The sequence below is a fragment of the Fusarium proliferatum genome, assembly GCF_900067095.1.
Source record: "Fusarium proliferatum ET1 genome assembly, contig: FPRO_scaffold006, whole genome shotgun sequence".
Lineage (NCBI taxonomy): Eukaryota > Fungi > Ascomycota > Sordariomycetes > Hypocreales > Nectriaceae > Fusarium > Fusarium proliferatum.
In genome coordinates this window covers 1500353-1519975 of record NW_022194795.1, presented here as the reverse complement: position 1 = coordinate 1519975, position 19623 = coordinate 1500353, and the positions used below count along the sequence as shown (strand labels likewise).

The 19623-nt window shown below is 50.4% G+C and overlaps 7 protein-coding genes across 7 annotated transcripts; 6 read left to right on the top strand and 1 right to left on the bottom strand.

Moving 5' to 3' along the window:
• Positions 1-956: 956 nt before the first annotated feature.
• Positions 957-2378, top strand: FPRO_09569 (uncharacterized protein; the record flags this gene model as incomplete). The annotated part of the gene is made up of 1 exon (XM_031232975.1): positions 957-2378. One exon carries the CDS (start codon positions 957-959, stop codon positions 2376-2378), a length of 1422 nt encoding a protein of 473 aa, XP_031082858.1.
• Positions 2379-2965: 587 nt separating this feature from the next.
• FPRO_09568 (uncharacterized protein) lies at positions 2966-3778 on the bottom strand (the record flags this gene model as incomplete). The annotated part of the gene is made up of 3 exons (XM_031232974.1): positions 2966-3233; positions 3291-3525; positions 3604-3778. 3 exons carry the CDS (start codon positions 3776-3778, stop codon positions 2966-2968), a joined length of 678 nt encoding a protein of 225 aa, XP_031082857.1.
• Positions 3779-4512: 734 nt separating this feature from the next.
• On the top strand, positions 4513-6885 carry FPRO_09567 (uncharacterized protein; the record flags this gene model as incomplete). Its single annotated transcript, XM_031232973.1, has 1 exon — positions 4513-6885. One exon carries the CDS (start codon positions 4513-4515, stop codon positions 6883-6885), a length of 2373 nt encoding a protein of 790 aa, XP_031082856.1.
• A 1726-nt stretch (positions 6886-8611) lies between these two features.
• FPRO_09566 (uncharacterized protein) lies at positions 8612-10215 on the top strand (the record flags this gene model as incomplete). Its single annotated transcript, XM_031232971.1, has 2 exons — positions 8612-8643; positions 8715-10215. The coding sequence occupies 2 exons, from the start codon at positions 8612-8614 to the stop codon at positions 10213-10215; spliced, it is 1533 nt and encodes a 510-aa protein (XP_031082855.1).
• Positions 10216-10718: 503 nt separating this feature from the next.
• FPRO_09565 (related to RNA helicase HEL117) lies at positions 10719-11816 on the top strand (the record flags this gene model as incomplete). Its single annotated transcript, XM_031232970.1, has 1 exon — positions 10719-11816. The coding sequence occupies one exon, from the start codon at positions 10719-10721 to the stop codon at positions 11814-11816; it is 1098 nt and encodes a 365-aa protein (XP_031082854.1).
• Positions 11817-12238: 422 nt separating this feature from the next.
• FPRO_09564 (uncharacterized protein) lies at positions 12239-13036 on the top strand (the record flags this gene model as incomplete). The annotated part of the gene is made up of 1 exon (XM_031232969.1): positions 12239-13036. One exon carries the CDS (start codon positions 12239-12241, stop codon positions 13034-13036), a length of 798 nt encoding a protein of 265 aa, XP_031082853.1.
• A 643-nt stretch (positions 13037-13679) lies between these two features.
• On the top strand, positions 13680-14607 carry FPRO_09563 (uncharacterized protein; the record flags this gene model as incomplete). Its single annotated transcript, XM_031232968.1, has 2 exons — positions 13680-13824; positions 13877-14607. 2 exons carry the CDS (start codon positions 13680-13682, stop codon positions 14605-14607), a joined length of 876 nt encoding a protein of 291 aa, XP_031082852.1.
• Positions 14608-19623: the final 5016 nt, after the last annotated feature.

Sequence of the window (19623 nt, the reverse complement as noted above, 5' to 3'; positions counted from 1 at the left end):
TCTTTGTCATCTTACATCCGACACTACAATGTCACCTTCTCGACGTGTATGACTAGACAACCCGTCATGATACCACGATTGCTTTCATGTTCCCTGGCTTCCACCTGGTCTTGATGCCCAGGCTGGAGGTCGGGAATTTGCGTTTGTACCATTTTGAATTTCTGCATTGCATTGGCGTTGGCAGGGGCGGCTAGGAAGGGGATTATTTACGAGGGATTTCGGTTCTGGGGAAAAGCAAAGACTACTCATCCTGCGACACATCATAGATTGCTCGCGCCAGTACTGTGGCGCACGCGCTCAGTTGATTTGAGCGCTTCTAATATTCCTGAGGGACGCGTTGAGCTGAGAGAGGGTGCTGAGGAAACAAAGTCGAACAGTTGCCCGAATGAGCCTTTTGAGGGTTCAGTCCAAAAAAAACATGAACTTGGTAACGAGTTCGTGAAAACATGGAGAGCATACCCCAGCATCTGCTGGTGGTTAAGACAATCATATGGTTGCCTTAAACTTAAACCAACATCTGCGAGATGCATGTCTCCAGAGTGTGCAGGTTTTTTTTTCTCAGTAGTGAGATATAAATAAAGTTTTAAGTTCTCTCCCAAGTTTGCAGTCGTTTTGATATTTTGTGTGTGAAGCTCGCGTGCGTCAATGATGCATGATTATCCACTCACGTGCCCAGCCAATAATGGCATTCTCTTTGTTGTCGATCGGCAAACTAGCCCCGATTCTCGGCAGCACCAAAGACTTATCAGCCGATTTTTGGCCCCGTTCTAATGTCGTTGGGACGCTCTCCTACTCGGACAACGCCGTGATCGGTGTGGGAACGGGGAAAAGTCTTTGCATTTCATCGGCCCATGTGAACTTTCTTTTGTTGACAGTTGCAGATAGATAAGTGATCGTGTCTCGCAGGAAGCCTTGCTTGTCTTCTCCTCGACCGTCTATCATCTTTGTCTGTCACAATGGCCGGTCCTCCCTCTTCCATCCTTATCGTTGGCTCTGGAGTCTTCGGGCTCGGTACCGCCTGGGCTTTGGCCAAACGATCACACTATTCCAACACCTCGATTACTGTCGTCGACGACTGCGCAGGACAGTTTCCTCCAGAAGATGCTGCCAGTGTAGACTCGTCTCGCATTGTACGAGCCGACTACTCGGACCCTTACTATGCCGCGCTTGCCGCCGAGGCGCAGAAGGAATGGCGAAAGCAGGGTGATCATGAGGTCGGTGGGCAGGGACGATATTCCGAGTCGGGCTTTGTTCTCTGCGCGAGCGAGACTCCTGAAGACTTCAAGCTCAAGAAGTCTGGCATGGACTACACCAAGGAGAGCGCCAAAAACGTCGAGTTGATTGCTAAGGAGACTGGTCTGCCCGTGGATAAGATCCAGAAGCTGGAGAGTACCAAGGCTCTCCAAGAGTTCCTTGGCACAGACGGTTATCCCGGAGACTGGGGCTACCTCAATGGCAACTCTGGCTGGGCTGATGCCGGGGAGGGTATGAAGTGGCTCTATAAGCAGGCCCAGGCCACAGGACGTATTCATTTTGTCAACGGCAAGGTGACAGAGCTCGTAACAGAGGGTGACCGAGTCATTGGTGCGAAATTGAGCGATTCAAAGATTCTCAAGGCCGATGTGGTTATGGTAGCTGCTGGTGCTTGGTCCGGCTCACTCGTTGACCTTCGAGGAAGAACAGAGGCTACTGGCCATGCTGTCGCGTATATGGACATCACACCGGAAGAGCAGAAGCGACTCGACAACTTCCCTGTGGTGTTGAATCTCAGCACCGGTCTCTTCCTCATTCCTCCTCGAAATAACGTCCTCAAGGCCGCCCGACACACATTCGGGTACATTAACCCGGTCAAGATTAACAACGCTCTTCCTCCTTCGCCCAACGATAAGCGGGAACCATTCATCGCATCTCAACCCTACACCTCTCGCAACGATTCCTCAAATCCTTTAACCGTCGAGGCTGACAAAGATCTGCGCCGCGCACTCACGGATCTGTGTCCTATACGTGGCCTAGAAACCAGGCCATGGAAGGAGGCTCGAATCTGCTGGTATTCCGATACACGAGATGGCGAGTGGCTCATTGACTACCACCCGGGCTGGAAGGGACTCTTTGTTGCAACAGGTGACAGTGGACACGGATTCAAGTTCCTACCCAACTTGGGTGAGAAAATCGTGGATGTTATGCAAGGCCAGGGTGGCAAGCTTGGCGAGAAGTGGCGATGGAAAGAGATCCAGAATGATGGAGTCGGAAGAGAGACGAACGGAGTGTACACTGGTTTAGTGACGGAAGATGGTAGCAGAGGTGGACGGCCCTTGGTGCTCTGTGATGAGCTCGAGAAGGGCAGGGCGCTTATTGGGAACACCAAGGCCAAGCTATGATAGAACATCAGAAGGCCTTTGGGGCGCAAGCCGCATATGGATTGGATTTAGATGAAGCGTTCGTTTGTAGCATTTCAAGAAATCATGTTTTGTTTGTAAAGATTGGAATGTTTGAGAAAGTGAAGAAGCGACATCCATGGTCTGACTTGGAAGGAGGATAAGCTTACAACCATAACACCACTTACAACACGTTGGGTATGATATGGACAGCGGGCTAATAAATATCCGACGGGCCATGTTTCAGCAGCGCCGGTTTTAACATGACTTCACATGCCAGGGATGATATTTTATATGGAACAGGGAGAGACAGATTTGAGTTTTATTCTGTAAGGGGGTATAATGAAGGGTTGAGCTAAGGAATGATGATATCTGGTTCTTTGGTTCCACGACTCCATACCTGGTTACCAGACGAACGTAGGAGAGTAGCTTGTTGGTCACCTCTATGGTCATAGAACTGCTCTTGATGGAGATGGGTTGCCTCTTATCTCATGTTCCGTATGGGTTTTGTCTATCAAGTTTGTCTCATGTCACGTTCTTCTTAGTCATTGTGCAGTACTGCTATAGCAGTGTTTATGTCGTCTCCGTTTTTATGTCCTTCTGTTCTTGACTGTCTCCTGTGCCACCTTTGCGGTCGCATTGACGATCAACTCGTGTTCATGAGAGTGAACCTTCTCCTTATACTGTTCTAGGTCCTCTCCCTTCCACTCAATTTCCTTGACCAGGATAGGAGTACCCCTGTCTACTTCAGCGATCACGTAGTGGGCCATGATACCTGAGCGTGTTAGTCGACCAGCCTTGAACTCATCATAAGCTCGCTCGATCGCATTGGCTCCGTCAAACTCTCCTGGTAGAGCACTGTGTGGTTTTGTTAATGGTTCAGCTATTTACAAAGACGTAACACGTTATACTCACGGGTGCAAGTTAATGACGTTCAGGCCAGCTCTCTGGATAGGGTCCAAGAACGCAGTCGAAAAGACATGCATCCAACCAGCGAGTACAATAAGCTCAGGCTTCTCGTCGGCTGAGAGAATCTTTTCGGCCAGCGCGGCGTCATATTTCCGACGGCCTTCAGTCACCTTCTGCTCGTTGGATTCTCCCTTTCCCAAGAATCCGTGAGAGATCAAGTTAAAGTATTGCCAAGGAATGCCTTGTCACGAGTCAGTATATACACATGAAAGTCGTATGGACTAGCACGACGTATAGGATTTTGTGAGAGGGCCCGTACCAGCTTTCTCGGCTCGGGCAGTTGCGTGTGCGTTCCGTCGGTTCACAATGAGAGAAATGATACGACTATTTGGGAGTGAACCGGTAGATATCGCATCAATGAGAGCCTGGAAGTTGGAGCCAAAACCAGAGGCCATGACGAGAATTCGGCATGGTGATTGGTCCGCGTTTGACATCTTGAAGGGTAGATACTGAAGTGAACTGAAAATTGTAGTATGCTTCAGTCATCCTCCGAACAATATTTCTCCAACTTCAGTTCAAAACTTTCACCCCTCCAGAGGGTATCACGTGATGCCGATAGCGGCAGAGCACACGTTGTCGAGAAAATGGCCCAAGACACGCTTAAACAATATATAATAAACTAGTTAGCCTATTTGGATAATTCCCGGTCATTATACTGCAGCGTCCCACTTGGTTCTGCTTTAGGGTGTAACCTGATGGGTTATATTGATAGTCTTCTGACATTTTTGCCAATAGGACCCATCACCTTCGGCTTATACTTTTCCGATTCGAGAGCCACTTTCACGAGACTTGTCACCAATAGAAGACTATTTCATCGAGTTGCATGCTTCCTTCTCGATCACATATGTTTCAGCCCGAAACTACTGTAAACTGCAACTCACTCGATCTTGAGCCATACGTAGGGTAGGTAATTGACCACGAAATACCGAATTGCGTTATGCCCCATTAAACCTAGCGCACGGTAAGCGATTAGGCTTACAGTGATGAGGCCCACTAGCTGGAACTTGGGAACGCGCTGAGACTATTGCGACAGCTAACGTTAACTCCAGTCAACTGTGTCTGTGTTCAGTCTTTCTCTCAACAGTCCCTATCTCAATGGAAACTGGGCATACTTCGCGTACGACAACAGAGATGCACTGAATCAACAAGCTGCAGACCGAAACCGAAAATGTCATCCGGAAAGGGCGTATCCGAATTTCCAAGCTTGGAAGCCAAGCTGCAAAAACCGACCAAGCAGTCCGCCTTCGAGAAACAAAAAGCAGAAGCCGAAGCCAAGCGACTACGAGAAGAAGCAGAAACCGCTGCGGTATATAATGAATTCGTCAAAAGTTTCGACCGCGATGATGACTACGATGGACACAACGCACCAAGCTCTTCAGCACCTCCACGCCCGCGACATGGATTTGGAGGCCCGCCACCACCCTCAGGACCAGGGAGACGGCATTTTGGAACATCGGGACTCAAGAGCGGACCAGGAAGCTTGGGGCCTCCGCCATCCTCCTTCGTGAAAAAGCGATCTTTCCAGGACTTTGCGCGGCCTTCGCGGGATAAAGGAGTTCTGGGCTATGATGAGGGAGCCAGTGGAGGAGGGCCGATCCCAGCAGCGAGAGCTTTCAATACAAGCGATGATGAGGATATGGACGGCGTGACGGATAGGGCAGAAGAGAAGGCTATAGCGAAACCTACACTGCGACTGTCGAATATTCCTCCGGGAACTTCCCCAGCCACGATCAAGGCCCTGATCCCAGACAATCTGACGGTCGAGAATGTCAGAATCACACCTTCGAGCAGCTCTGGGAACTCGGAAAGAAAACATGCCGTTTCGATTGTCACATTGTCACAGGAAACACCTGCGAACGAGATCGACGCGGCCGTCACTGCGCTACAGAACCGATATTTAGGTTATGGATATTACCTGTCTCTCCATCGCCATCTTTCATCAGCCGTTGCGAGTTCGGCTGCATTGCCACATATTGGCTCTTCAGCGACATCACATCCCTTTGGTGCGAAACCTGTTGAGCAGCCGTCAGGACCACAAAACCCGCACACGCAGCATGGATTCAATGGCAGATTTGCGCCCCCAACCTCTTATGGGCCTCCTGGCGCAGGCATTAATCGGTCGGCCCTATTACATGTGCCGGTCAAACCGCCCACTGATGTAAAGCTTATCCAACTAATTAGCAAGGTTATCGAGGGAGTTCTTGCCCATGGCCCAGAATTTGAGGCGCTGCTCATGTCACGACCCGAGGTGCAAAGGGAAGAAAAATGGGCGTGGATCTGGGATGCAAGAAGTCAAGGCGGCATATGGTACCGATGGAGACTATGGGAGGTCATTACGGGTTCACAGCAATCACGACAAAAGGGGAAATACGTCCCTCTATTCGATGGTTCGCATGCATGGAGGGTCCCAGAGAAGAACCTCAAGTTTGAGTACACGACCAAGTTGGACGAATTCGTGTCGGATTCAGAGTACAACTCATCGGACGAGGAGGATTTTGAGGATGAAAATAAGAGGGAAAACCCAGATGCGGAATCCGAAAAAGCGTTCCTCAACCCGCTGGAGAAAGCCAAGCTAACACATCTCCTTGCACGACTACCGACATCGATGTCGAGGTTAAGGAAGGGCGATGTCGCGAGAGTGACGAGCTTCGCAATTACCCATGCTAGTCGAGGAGTTGACGAGGTCGTGGCGATGATCACATTCAACGTTGAGAAGCCATTTGCTCTTACTGGTGCAAGCCCAGACAAGAAGTCCGAGGGTAAAGAATTCCAAACAAGCGCCCCCGAAGAGGTGCCAAGTAACGAAGGCCCCGATATCAGTGGTGCTAGTCTGGTGGGATTATATGTTGTCAGTGACATACTGTCGTCTTCATCGACAAGCGGCGTGCGGCACGCTTGGCGTTTCCGGCAGCTATTCGAGACATCACTGAAAGACCGCAAGACCTTCGAGACACTGGGCCTCATGGCGGAGCGACTCAAGTGGGGTCGTCTACGTGCAGAGAAGTGGAAGCGCAGCATTCACCTTGTTCTGAATCTCTGGGAGGGATGGTGCGTCTTCCCTGTCGAGAGCCAGGAACTATTTGTTAAAAGTTTTGAGAACCCGCCGTCGCTGGTTGCCGTTGAGAAGGAGGATAGCGAAGAGAAGAAGGGCAAATGGAAGATGGTGGAGGATGGACAATTGCGTGCACTGCCGGTTTCGACGGTCGAGGAGGAGGAAGAGAATGATGATGATGTTCAAGGCGAGGCGATTGATGACGATGATGTTATTGGAGAGCCGATCGACGAGGACGATATTGACGGAGAACCCATCGACGAGGATGACATCGAAGGAGAGCCTATCGATGAGGACGACGTGGCTGGAGAACCAATGGATGAAGATGAGGCTGTAGGGGATGAGTTGCCACCAGCACCTACAGATCAACCTACAACTGGCACTGAGAACAAGACCAAAGAAGGACCGCCTCAAGCCGGACAGCCTCGAAGACGGATGCGAGCAGTGGATATGTTTGCAGATTCAGATGACTCGGACATGGGCGGGTAGAGATAGGCGAAGTTCAATGATACCAATTTGTAATGGATTAGACGTACCGTTCCGTCTGCGAGATGGCGCCATCTAACGGCGTGAGACCAAGGCGGGCCAAAGAGTAAGATGTGATCTCTAGCTTGTGTGCGACCGCTGGACATTTGAAGATCAGTTGAGTTGGATCGGATATCAAGGCCGGAACGCCAAGGATGTGCAGAGCATGACATGAGACCAGACACTAGACGAGGATCCCACGGGAGATGAGCCTAGAACAGAGGCACAATGTAACATAGATGTGGAAAGCACATGCTGAGAATTGCAGCATTGTCGTTGGCAGATGAGTTTGTGATGAGCTATGCGTCTATGCTATGCTACCAAGGATGGACTGTGCATCTGACTCCTGTCGACTTTGTCACGGTCCAAACCAAGTTACGTCACAAATATTGATATAGTGGAAAGCAATTTATACGCATGAGGTAAAAACAGTCGACAAGAGAAAGCTGAGCGCTTGAGCTTTATGGTGGTGATGGTGTTGAAGGTGGCCGGGGCCTTTGAGCCAATGGAAACTTGCTCACTCGGCCGGGTTGGCTGATGGATACGGGCACAAGATAGTGGAGAGGGAAGAGAAAAGTGACATGAATGATTGAAATGCGGTAAAGTCGGAGTTTTCACTGTTAATGGGAGGGAATGGGCCTTGTATTTATATCTAAACACGTTTCCTTATGATTAGAGTCGTCAAACTGCCAAATACGCTCTTTCGGACGTTGCACGGAAGAGAAGCGCCGGGTCTCCGGCTATACAGTGCTCCGTGTCGGCGGCGGCTGAATTGGAGGAACGGCCCTGAGCCGGGGAGGGGGGAGGGGACATGTTGGGCTTGGCTTGTAGGGAATAACCATTGTATCAACAACGTCAAGGAGAACTTTAGATCCTGGTGATACACTCTACTGCGTTCGTTCTCATGCTGAGATGTCCTCGGAACAATTTTTATCTTATCGCGGAACCATCTTCAACATGGCATGACTTTCAACGTCTGCTATTCCGAGCCGATCTTAGCTGAGCGGGCACCGAAACACCAGAATCGATGCGCGCCAGAGCCGAGAGCCAAGTCTGTCGTTAACTAGTGTGAGAGTGATCTTGCCAACCAAGTGCCTTGCTGGGATTAGACACCCTTTGGGCTCTTTAGGGCGTTTCTTGCCCGCTGCAGCCCCCGCATGGTGGGGGGCGCGACGAACATTTGCAGGCAGGTCGTCCGCCGGCTGGACAAGGGAAGGGGAAAGGTTGGGGTCCCTGAATAATGAACCATCTCTCTCGTCTTGGGTCTAGATCAAGATCCTCCGTTTTGCTTTGTTACATCTGCTTCTTACACGACAACAACGACATCGATATATGCCATTTTACACCAACCTCGCATTCTATAGCACTTACTTGCACCGGCCATATACCACCGGCCATAGGTTCTCATCGAGTCCTGGTACGACACTTTCATATAGTACACAGCCGCCGCGAACTTTGGAAACCCGTCTTCTGTATCCCGTCGTTTGCGACGCAAATTCCGAGTCCTCGAGTGTCGCCGAGTAATCCACGCCGCGTCTTCCATACACTCTCCCTCTCATGTCGACTCTTGCGAGACTTGCGCATTTGTAGGCAATTGTTACGGCTGTGAGCCGGCCACCATCTCTACCACCATCCGTTTTGCTCCACCTCTGTCATCCGTCGTACATACGTTTCCGACGACAGTCTCACCATGCCTCTCATCAATGGAATTAAAATGGCCTGGTACGATCAATCCTGGCGCATTCAACTGCCGTCGGTCTGTTGGTTAGAATTTGCTAACTCTGGACTTGTAGCGAGCCTTGTATTCGTGGTCATCGCTCTACTAAATGTACACACGCAAACGAGCGACTAATGGTACCTGTTAGGAAACCAGGTAGACCTCTTAGTACATGCCCTCATCCGGCTTCTCGTCCATGTTCTTGCGGCAGAGTCACGGCCGCCATACCAAAGAAACAAGCATGCCATTGTGGTCCCGGCAAAGATACCGAATCACCAAAGCCTGAGAATGGTGATAGCACAAGCAGCTCCACGCCTCAGAGCCCTGTTAGCAAAACACCAGGTTCTGGATATCGAGTACAGAAAACGAGTTCGAAAGGCGGAAGTTCTAGCAGAAGAGAATCTGTTGACCCATCAGCCTTCCAGCGAATGGATCCCAAAATGCTCAATATTTTGCCCTCATTCGAGGACATATCCCAGAAGCCGGTCGCGTCTCTTCCTGACATGTCTCCCTATGGGAGTGTGGGTATGACACCAGCAGACAGCCCTTTTGGACCCGTCATCTATCCAATGTTCCAACCACATATACCCCCTATGATGAGCCCAGGCACATCAAAGGAGACCATGGCCGGCCAGTCTGGTTCAATAACGAGCACGCAAGTTCTAGAACAACAAATCCAACCTGCACCAAAAGCCGGCTCTTGCTGCGGAGGAGGCAATCCTAATAACATCGCTTCCGTTCCAATTACAATGCCCTCGATACCGAGTCCACCGAAAGCCAAAGCTAAGAGTTGTTGCTCTTCCAGCAACGACTCCCCCAAAGTCGACCAGAAGAACGATAATGTACCGGCCAACGACATACCCACGCCAAACAGCATGATGATGTCGCCTTTTCCGACACCCATCATGATGCCTAACGGCATGTACGCCTACTACCCTCAGCCCACTGTATTCACATACCCACCTCAGTATGGTTCATACTTGCAGCCTCTTCAGCCGGAGCAATGGAGACAAGTAATGGCCGCGATGACTTTTGCTGGTCAAGGCGGCATGCCTTCACCCTTCGGAATGCATGGCGCAACACCGTTCCCGGCCCCGACTGCCCCTCAAACTCCCCATTCGGCGATGGGCACTTCTCACCAGTGTAGCTGTGGTGCCTCGTGCGAGTGTGTAGGGTGCGCAGCCCATCCGTACAACGAAGCGACGCAGAACTATGTTCGATCGGCCTGGCAGAGCATGATGGATACCGGTTACACCCATGTGAACGGACATGGGAATGGTGAAACACCCACAACAAATGGCCACAGCGTTACCACAAGCACGGCTTCTGTACCTCCTATCGGCTCTACTGACGGGACTGTATCGCCAGTCGCTCCACAAACCCCCTCTGAAGCGGCGTCAGGCATTAGCGAAGAGCAAGCTCTATCGGCGAACGATTTCTTCTTTGTTAGTTACCCATTCGGAGACTCTTGTGCCGGTGAGGAGGCAAGCTGTCCGTGCGGAGATGATTGTCAGTGTTTAGGCTGTGTAATTCATGGCAACTCCGAGTCGGCGGTTGAAGCAGAAGGCCAGGTCTAGAAAACGCTTCTTCGATCAACATTTCATATTCGCCGATTAGAGAACGCACGGATGGAAGCAGTTCATCGCGCAAGGGGGAAGAGGAGGACTGCGATTTGCTAGTTTGCGGCGATTATACCCATTGAAGTTTTGGAATGGTGAAGAAAGCTACTGGGAGATTGAGAAGAATAGAGAAGTTCTGGCATAGTCAGTATGCATAGGAATACGATAGACTCCCCTTCACGCCATTATATATGCTTCTGAGTTCACATTATTAGTCTCATCGTCCTGCAAAGGCATTGATTGTGTTTTAGGTTCTGTAAACTACTAGGTACTAGGTAATTAACCAAAAAGTGACATTAAAGAAAAGCGGAGCGCACTGTGCTCATCCCTTGACCTCAAAATCTCATCTTAAAACACTTTCAACCAGATTCATCTCATCGATGTTCTAATTTTATCATCGCAACTTTTAGTCGCTTACTTATTGGACTTGCAATACTCAGACATAGTCTCAAAGCTTAAAAATGGACCGCAGTAATTGGACGAGAGAGAGATCGCCGCACCGCGACTACAATTATAGGAGAAGCCAGGATCGCGACACTTCATATAAAAACACGCGCTTACGACCACGCTCACGATCACCTGATAACACACGATCTAAAACATCATCTTATCGACACGAGAGGCATCACTCTGAGCCCAGTGGTCGTCGCTCGTCTCCCAAACATCATCATCGCCATCATTCATCACATAAATCCCGGGACAATGCAAGTCGCAAGCCTGAAGCTGTGGTTAACCTACCCTTCAAGGCGCGGCCCTTGTCAAAAGCCGATCTACCTTCTTTCAAGCCACTCTTTGGTGAATATCTCAGTCTTCAGAAGCAGAAGAACATCGCAGAGATGGACGATCATGAAGTCAGAGGACGATGGAAGAGCTTCATCGGGAAGTGGAACCGAAAAGAGTTGGCAGAAGGATGGTACGACCCTGAAACCTTTTCACGAATTACATCGAATAATCCAGTTGCGCCTCAAGCAAGGCGTGCTTCTGTGCAACGGGATGAAGTGCGAGAGCCTATGAACGATAGAGAGGATCGTGAGAGCGAGGATGATGATGATTATGGCCCTCCACTTCCTGGTTCGGATATCACACGGCGGTCTGGACCAGGCATTCCCACACTCGAGGATCTGTATTTACGAGCTGAGCTTGCCGAGGAAGACAAGCAAGCGTCTATCGCTGACCTACGCGAAGCGCGCAAAGCTGACCGCGCTCTGCAGAAAGAGCGTCTCGAAGATTTGGTCCCTCGTGCCGAGGCCGGGACTCGCGAGCGCATGTTGGAAAAGCGAGCAGTAGTGGCGGACAAGATGCGCTCGTTCCGCGACAAGAGCCCTGATGCTATGGAAGTCAAAGACGAGAGAGAGCTCATGGGCGGCGGAGACTCGTTGGATGAGTATAAGAAAGCCAAGGAAAGGGAGCAACGCCGTAAGACAGACAGAGAAATTCGCAGAGAGGAGATCGAAAGGGCCAAAAGGGAAGAGGTGGAAGAGAAGAAGAGAGCATGGAGGGAAAGGGAAGAAGGGACTGTGAGCATGCTGAGGGAATTGGCACGGCAGCGATTCGGATAGAGGACATGATAACCTATTTCCACCTCTCTTCCACTGCAGCCTCGAAGCTGGGTATGATATGATGGTGGATGAACAACTTGGCTATTCTTATTTGGTGGATTTATATGGTAGGTTTATTGACACCTGGATAATTTGGCGCACTGTGGGAGCGCACCAATTGGAAGTTTGGCCCACTCGAATCAAAACTCTTCTTCACGACTTTCAACAACCAGAAGAAGCAAAACTTGGACTCTGAGGTGAGGCTCAGATCTCAGTATAGACTTATCAGCGAAACCAGACGCGAGAGCGAGCTACGAGAATAGTTCCTACTTAGACCACGGAGGATTTCAGCTGCAGCGATAAAATTACACAAAAGTCCTCCGACCGAATCTTACTCCCACACCCATTTCAGACTGACTATTGCTCACTCTTCACTCGACACAATGTCTGGCGAGGTAGACTATGGATTTGGCGACCTCATGGATGACCCAGAGGACTACTGCCCACCTACGCCCCCTCCTACATCCCAGGTCTTCACTATGCAAAGCGGCAAGCCCATAACACTTCACCTTGTTGGTGCCAGCCCTACCGAAGCCCACCATCTCTGGAACGGTGCCAAGATGATCTCCGACTTCTTTGAGGAGGACTCTTCTCGAGTACGTGAGAAGACGGTTCTGGAGCTTGGTGCCGCAGCTGGTCTGCCCAGTCTTGTCGCTGCTATTCTTGGTGCGCGCAAGGTCGTGGTGACAGATTACCCAGACCCAGATATCGTCAGAATCATGCAGCAGAACATCGATGAATGTGACGAAACGGTGGAGCCTCGTGGCCGAATCGCCAACACTGTCGACGCTGTGGGCTTTGTCTGGGGCGCTGACCCTATCCCACTGCTTACTCGTCTAAATCCAACTGATGACTCTCACGAGGAGCGCTTCGATGTTCTCATCCTGGCAGATCTTCTATTTCGACACAGCGAGCACGGAAACATGGTCAAGACCATCAAGGAGACCCTCAAGGTGTCCCGTGAGAGCGTGGCCTATGTGTTCTTCACGTCATACCGACCGTGGAAGAAGGAGCTTGATGAGGGATTCTTTGACATTGCGCGCGACGAGGGCTTCGAGGTGGAACAAATTGCTGAGCGAAGACTCGACAAGCCACTGTTTGAGAACGACCCTGGTGACTTGGATGTGCAGAAAACCGTCAAGGGATATGCTGTGAGATGGTCTGCCGAGAAGTCCAGTTGATCATTGCAAGGGCAAAGGATAGATAGACGAAATGGATTGGCAATTAATTGGTTAATGAATGACGATTATGACACCAAACAAAGGTTGATGCTGTGGATTCTCTGACATATGCACTTGTACTTGCACTGGCACTGGCACAGGCACATGTCTAAGAGTAAGGAATCTCCGACTACAGAGACTCTTACTACTCACGAGACTGTGCTCCAATTGCTACGTTACTTGACCTTGTGAGGCTCCATTGTAGTAGATGCAACGAGCTGTCGGTAGGTGAGTACGTTCCCCACATCGATTCTTAAAAAGGCTCATCATAGCACAAGAAGAAGCACTTTTGGGACCTGCACAAGGAACTGAAACTCTTCCTGTAAATATCCGCGCCGGGTCTCGCTTCTTTTCAACCTCTTCAACCATCCTTGCCTGTGTTACAGAGCCTCTTGGCCGATGACCTGTCAGCTGCTTTGTATCTCCAAGTACCACCTGTTTTATACATAGCTCGAGAGGGGTACTCGGCCAGTCTACTACTGTAACGGGATTTTTGTCTTATTTTACCGGCGGTCCACAAGCCGCAGAATACCAGACGTTTCCGCGCCGCGCCGCAAGCTGCAATTCGTTCAACGGCCCAAAACCCGCATTTTCATATCACATCATGTCCACCTCGCAGTATCTCCAATATCTCAACAGGGATGGGTTTGTGGTCATAAAGTCAATCGTGAGCAGGGATAAGCTCGATGCTCTTCGTGAGGTCAGCTCAAAGGCCACTCAGCTTGCTCGTGAAGGGCATTGGCCTTACGGTACAGCCCCTTAACTATTGCTCTAAATAAATATTTCCTAATGTTTTTGCAGTACGGTCTGTAGGAAAACAATTCCCACCATGGGATGCCAGTCAGGCACGTGAGCACGGAATATGGGGTGTCCAACATCTCATGAACCCTGATCTCCCTGGTCATGAGCTATTCACAGAGCTGTACTTCTCTGAAGCCATTCTCGGCATTGTGAAGCAGCTGCTGCAATGCCAAGACGACCATCTCGTGATGGAGCTGTTCAACATGCTTGTCAGACCGGAAAGGGATTTTGAGCTGAGGTGGCATCGCGATGACATCCCCGCTGAGGCTAGCGAGGACGAGGAGATGGAGCGTCTTGGCAAGCATGCCTACCATGCCCAGTATAACTTCGCTTTATGGGATGATGATTCTCTCATCGTCGTGCCTGGCTCGCACAAGCGCGCTAGGACCTCGACCGAGCGAAACGCAGATCCCTTTGCCAAGTCCTTGCCAGACCAGCTTATCGTCAAGCTGCAGCCCGGCGATATTGTCTTTTATAACAACAATATTCTGCACCGCGGGGCCTACAGCAGCAGCAAGGAGCGAATGACACTGCACGGCTCCGTTGGCCATGTGCAGGGCAGCACTCTTCGAGCGAGGAACGTTCTACAGCATGGAATTGGTAACTGGGTTGACAAATGTGCTTTCGAGTCGCTCCCGGAGGAAGATAGGCGCAGGGCCGACGGTATGAGACAGCGTCTAATCCACCTTGGCAGTGAGAGTGGTCAGGTTGGTTACTCACTCCAAGGCTGACCATGAGAGGCTGAGAGAAGCGAGGCCTGCACCAACGCTTTTTGATGTCATTGCTTGGATATATCAATGCACAAGAAGTAAGGTATATCCTGTGACAAATTGCAGAAATTAAAAGCAGCTGGGTGACATTGAACATGCATGACCTGACGAATACAATTCTCCATCTGATGCTGAAAGTCTACTGACCAAGGGACGGAAGAAAGGAAAAACTCAATGTCTTGATGCTCGGAAAAGCTTCATATAGTTTCGTATGAACTGAGGAGACCCCTCAGCTACTGTCGGCACCAGCAGGCACGAGCTTGAACAGCGTCCTGATAAGACACACTTCAAACCATTGCCAGTGTTATTACTATCAACAAGTCTTGATGGATTCTTACCTCCTTTTCAGTGTTACCGGTGTTGCACTTCGACACTGCGATACGACAGCAAAGGAAGTACATCCGAGTAACTCTGCCCTGACACGACCGAGGTTATCACGATATTATCCGGAACAAAGACCGACTTCCCGATGAAATCTAAGTTGCGGCACCCAATACAGATGCGGTTTTCCTAGGTTGTTTCTCAACCCCGCATTTGCACCCGGATCGAAGTGGCTGCCACCTCGTGCAAATCGTTTGGGGACCCCGGGTTTTGAAAGCTCGGCCAGATCAAGAAACTCAAAGTGTTGGGCCGACTCGAGTTGATGAGTGGTCCCGAAATGATGTGACTATCATTGTCTTCGGCGAGTCAGGTCCGCATATGTTTAAATAGGCTTGAATCTATTCAATAAGTGCCAAGTTAGTATACTGCACCATAGCCTTATAATCAAACCTTCTTTTCCCGGACTCGGTAACATCCTGGCGGAATGAAAATGATGGGCTCGGCTCATACGCGGTGTGTAACGAAGAGTCAACCCCACGGGGAAATTGTCTACAACGCGGGGGTAAAAGCTAGCCAACAAAGGGCAATTCGAATGCCAGCATCAATCATCTACTCTAGCGGTCTGCACCTGCAGGGGGGGCTGAGGGCAGACTGACTGACTGAATGCTTGCATGATTGGGGGCAGACAATATTCATGGGGCACAGGATACCCAGGTTATATGGCAGAGTCTCCACGAGCTCAAGTTCCGACGATGCAAAGAGGCCCAGTTGCCCATGCTGGCCCAGTGAACGACTGACTCCAGTTGAGCTTGATGAGTACTGTAGATGAGCATGGTCATGTTCTCTGAGCCCGGGCCTGGGTGCAAGATCCAAAGTCTAGACTACCCCACACGCACCGACCATCAATCCCCGCACCTCCACAGATCCCAGTACTCGCTTGTCTGATCTCAAAACCTCCACTACCTATCTATTAGTTACTATTAGCAAATACCAAAACCACCTACCGAACCTATACTGTGTATCCGAACTTGGCAAATGTCCCCGGGAGAATTTCTCAAAGGGACGATTTAAACGCATCTGAGTGGAAGCGAAATCGGTTCCGCTCTCGAACTCGGCGATTCTATTGTCTCTACCCATGCGAGACATGAGCTATTCGAGCCTGTGCTGGCTGACAGACAACGCGAGGCTGGTTGACGTTGAACAGCCAATGGGGATACGGCATCATATTCCTGTCTCAACAAAGTGCGAGAGAAGACACTCAACACGTCGATTTTAGCAAGGACCCTGGACCTTGACTGTAGGCTAATCACCAACTTCTTGGGGGGGTTGTAGACAGCATCGTTGCAGCTACGTAAAGGCAGGTCTAGGACGGAAGCGGAGCCGACGGAGGAGGAGAGTTTGGGAAGAGTTTGGAATTTCCTTCTCGCTTGCAATGCAGCTGGATTGTGTTAGTCATTGCGCAATAGGGCGGACAACTTCCTTGGATTCCGGATCTCGAAGCGTGTTGCTTGTAGATCTGCAAAAACCCGCACATCAAGACCGGATCTCTGGCGGTAGGTTCTGTTACTGCTGGGAATTCCGGTTCCATATTTTTACTGCCAGAGGCTGTGATTTGTTGTTAGTGAAACAGTAGGATTTTATTGATGGCATCAAGAATCCGATCGGCCTGGTAAAATAGTGTGTTTAGAGAGGGCTGATCTGGTGTTGCTCAAGTTCCTTTGCTCCGCATCAGCCCTGTCTCCGCTTCCCACACTGAACTGAGAAGTGATTTTCTTTCCGTAACGTTTTCTTGTAGCGCCTTTGATCTCCAAAGTAACGGCGCGAAAAGCGGCAGTGAGGATGAGAGGAGGAGTGGCTTTGATTGGATAAGCTACGTTGAAATGCACATGGGCGAGTTGAAGAGGTTGTCGATGTCAGTGGAAAGTAATTTTACGAGGTAGGCAGGTACCTCTTCAAGCTGAAGATGAAGGATCCTATCACGTGTAAACGAATGACTTCAGATAAGGAAGGCGGCTTGAAGAAAATCGCACCAAGGCAGGTGTATAGTACATTCTAGTTGTGTAAGGAAGGTATTAGGCGAGGTAGCTTAGATCATGAAGCCTCCAGGGCTACGTATCAAACATTAGCACATCCGTGTAGAATCCAATATTGGCCGAATCAACTCCGATATCGAGTTATCTTACTGGAAATTCCTAGGATTGTATCAAACTAAGCTACACTCGGGACATGTCTGTTGAGGATTAACCTCCCCAGACAGTTGACGGACCGACTGAGTTGTATGCACTCAATCAGCAGTCAGACTCTTTCAGTGCCAAAATGGACGGTCAACATTGTGTAAGTCGGCGGCGGTAAACGCGATTTTCCGCCGAATTTCGACCTTGAAATTTACTGGACATACAGCGTCGTCATGGTATGTGTATACGCCTGGGCCCCAAACTGACACGGATCTCAACCACCAAGGATAGACCTGCCGTAACTAGATAGCCTGTCTTTAGGGCTCTTACGATTGGCCCGGAAGGGAACTAGAAAATCCTGGTTGCAGGGGTCAGGATGGACAGGCAGGTCCTTTGCCCCAAACCCCCCATGGGGCGAGTGCTCCCCCCGCATATACCGGGCGGTACTTGGAGGGTACGTTCGGGTGGGAGCCGTGGAGAGCTGGAGGTCTGGAGATGGAAAATATCCAGGGTAGTCACTGACTGACTTGAGAAGGCTGTTGAACCTCTTCCTCGATGTTTTTTTTTTACATACATATCAATGTCTATTGTATTGAGTAACGTCTTACCCCGTACTTACGGTTGCACTGGAGACGGTGCCGCCATGATGGCCGAGATGAATCATCATCGCACGTTTGCAACCAGTCGAATCCTCCAGAGTCCTGTCCCGTTTTAACATGTGCCTGGGCTGTCGATAACCGCCCTTGCTCGCTTGTGGCTGACAATGATAAATCACCTTCGAGACTTCACTTCCACGCCTCACAGCTCTGACACATGCCCAGGATGGCTTAGCAACACTGAGTGGGTGAGAGTTGACTTGGCTGCCCAAGCTGAATTGGCACAGACGAGACAATAGTGAGACTGTTCAGATGGTGAGGACGAGGTTCACCAAGCCCTGCGTACGCCTCAACACGCCGTAGCCTTGGCTACCCACTGAGGTTATTTGAACAAAGACCTGACAGCCTGACAGCCTGACAGACTTGAGCTTGGCCCAACCGTTTCTCTTCGAGGTTGCCAATAATCAGGCTGGTATGGCGTCAGTCAGGAGAAGACAGCAAGACACTCCGTTTATTCCATATGTGCGCGCCTATTGAACGCAGGGGATTCACCTGAATCACCCATCTATGTCTGCCGCCTCTGTCCATTCGCCATTGCGGAGTAACTGGACAGTACCATTATGATCACCCTTTGAAAGTGCTTTTTATACCCTCGCGGCCGACTTTCCTTTCTTTTTCCTATGCTCTTTGTTTCTCTGCCGCTTTGTGGCTTGCATTTTGGGCAGATTCAGTGGCTCCTTAGAGATCCATTCCCACAGACTGATGCTGTCCACTCACACTCCGATTCGAGTTGGGAGTAGGGAATAGTGTCGGCTGTCAGGTCTGTTGAAGTGTTGGATTCATTTTACGCACAAGGCAGCTTAGTATCTATCCCATCGTTGAGTATGGGGGAGGCACGATATACAAGTATCAATTTCGGACTAACATCGCCCGACTCTCAAATCCAGACTCCTAATTCTTACAGTCAGGCTTGGCGCGATCAGGAACGCTAGGTATGCTAAACCAAGGTAGACAGCTCCGCCGCACCCAGGGATGTCTTGACAAAGTCCTACAAGTATCTCTTAGTAGCATATCACCTCCAATTTCCCCACCCTGGCCCTTGCGCCCGCGCTACGCCGTCATACCCTGTCCGACCTGAAGGCCGCAGCAGCAGCCCGAGGATTTTCCTACACCTATCCTCAAGCGTTATCCGAACCGATACAGCACCTAGGGCAGTCTTAGGTGCTATAGTTACGCACAATCCGTACTGCAACTCTCACTTGCGGATACGTACCTTGCCACACCATTCCTGTTGGGCTGTCTCCTCTCCCCTCTTCACCCTGTTTCGCCACGTCTTGTCGCTCTTTTCTGCTTTCACGCCCCCTGTTGTCTTGCTCTGGGCGCATCTACGTGGCACCGAATGCTGAAGCTGTCCTACAGCAGGCACAAAACCCAGGCGCTACACCTTACTCGGTGTACTCCGCCCACCGCCGAGTTGAGTCGTCCACCAGGGACATGATTGCACGGCAAGCTCTTGGTTGACTTGGGTCAAGGTCCTTTGCGTATGTCCTCGAGCATTTGGGTTGTTACCAACCCCCAAACAACTAGAAAATGCGGTTGATGATGGGAAATGTCGTTCCAGCACGGTACAGGAGGCACTGAAGGCCATGCGAATACATACACTATCTCGTCATGAACCCGCATTTACTCCATCTTGGCTGATCCTGGTGCCAGTGCCAGTTCCTCGGGTGTCTCGCCGATGCGATGACTTACAACGTAAACTTGACACACACACCAGCCATTCTGGGTTCTCCATCTTCTCCATGTTCCGGGGCAAACCCCTCCTCGCTTGATGAGCGGTACTTCTCCGTGGTTTTGACGTTTTGCCTAGTTAGACACTTGTTGTT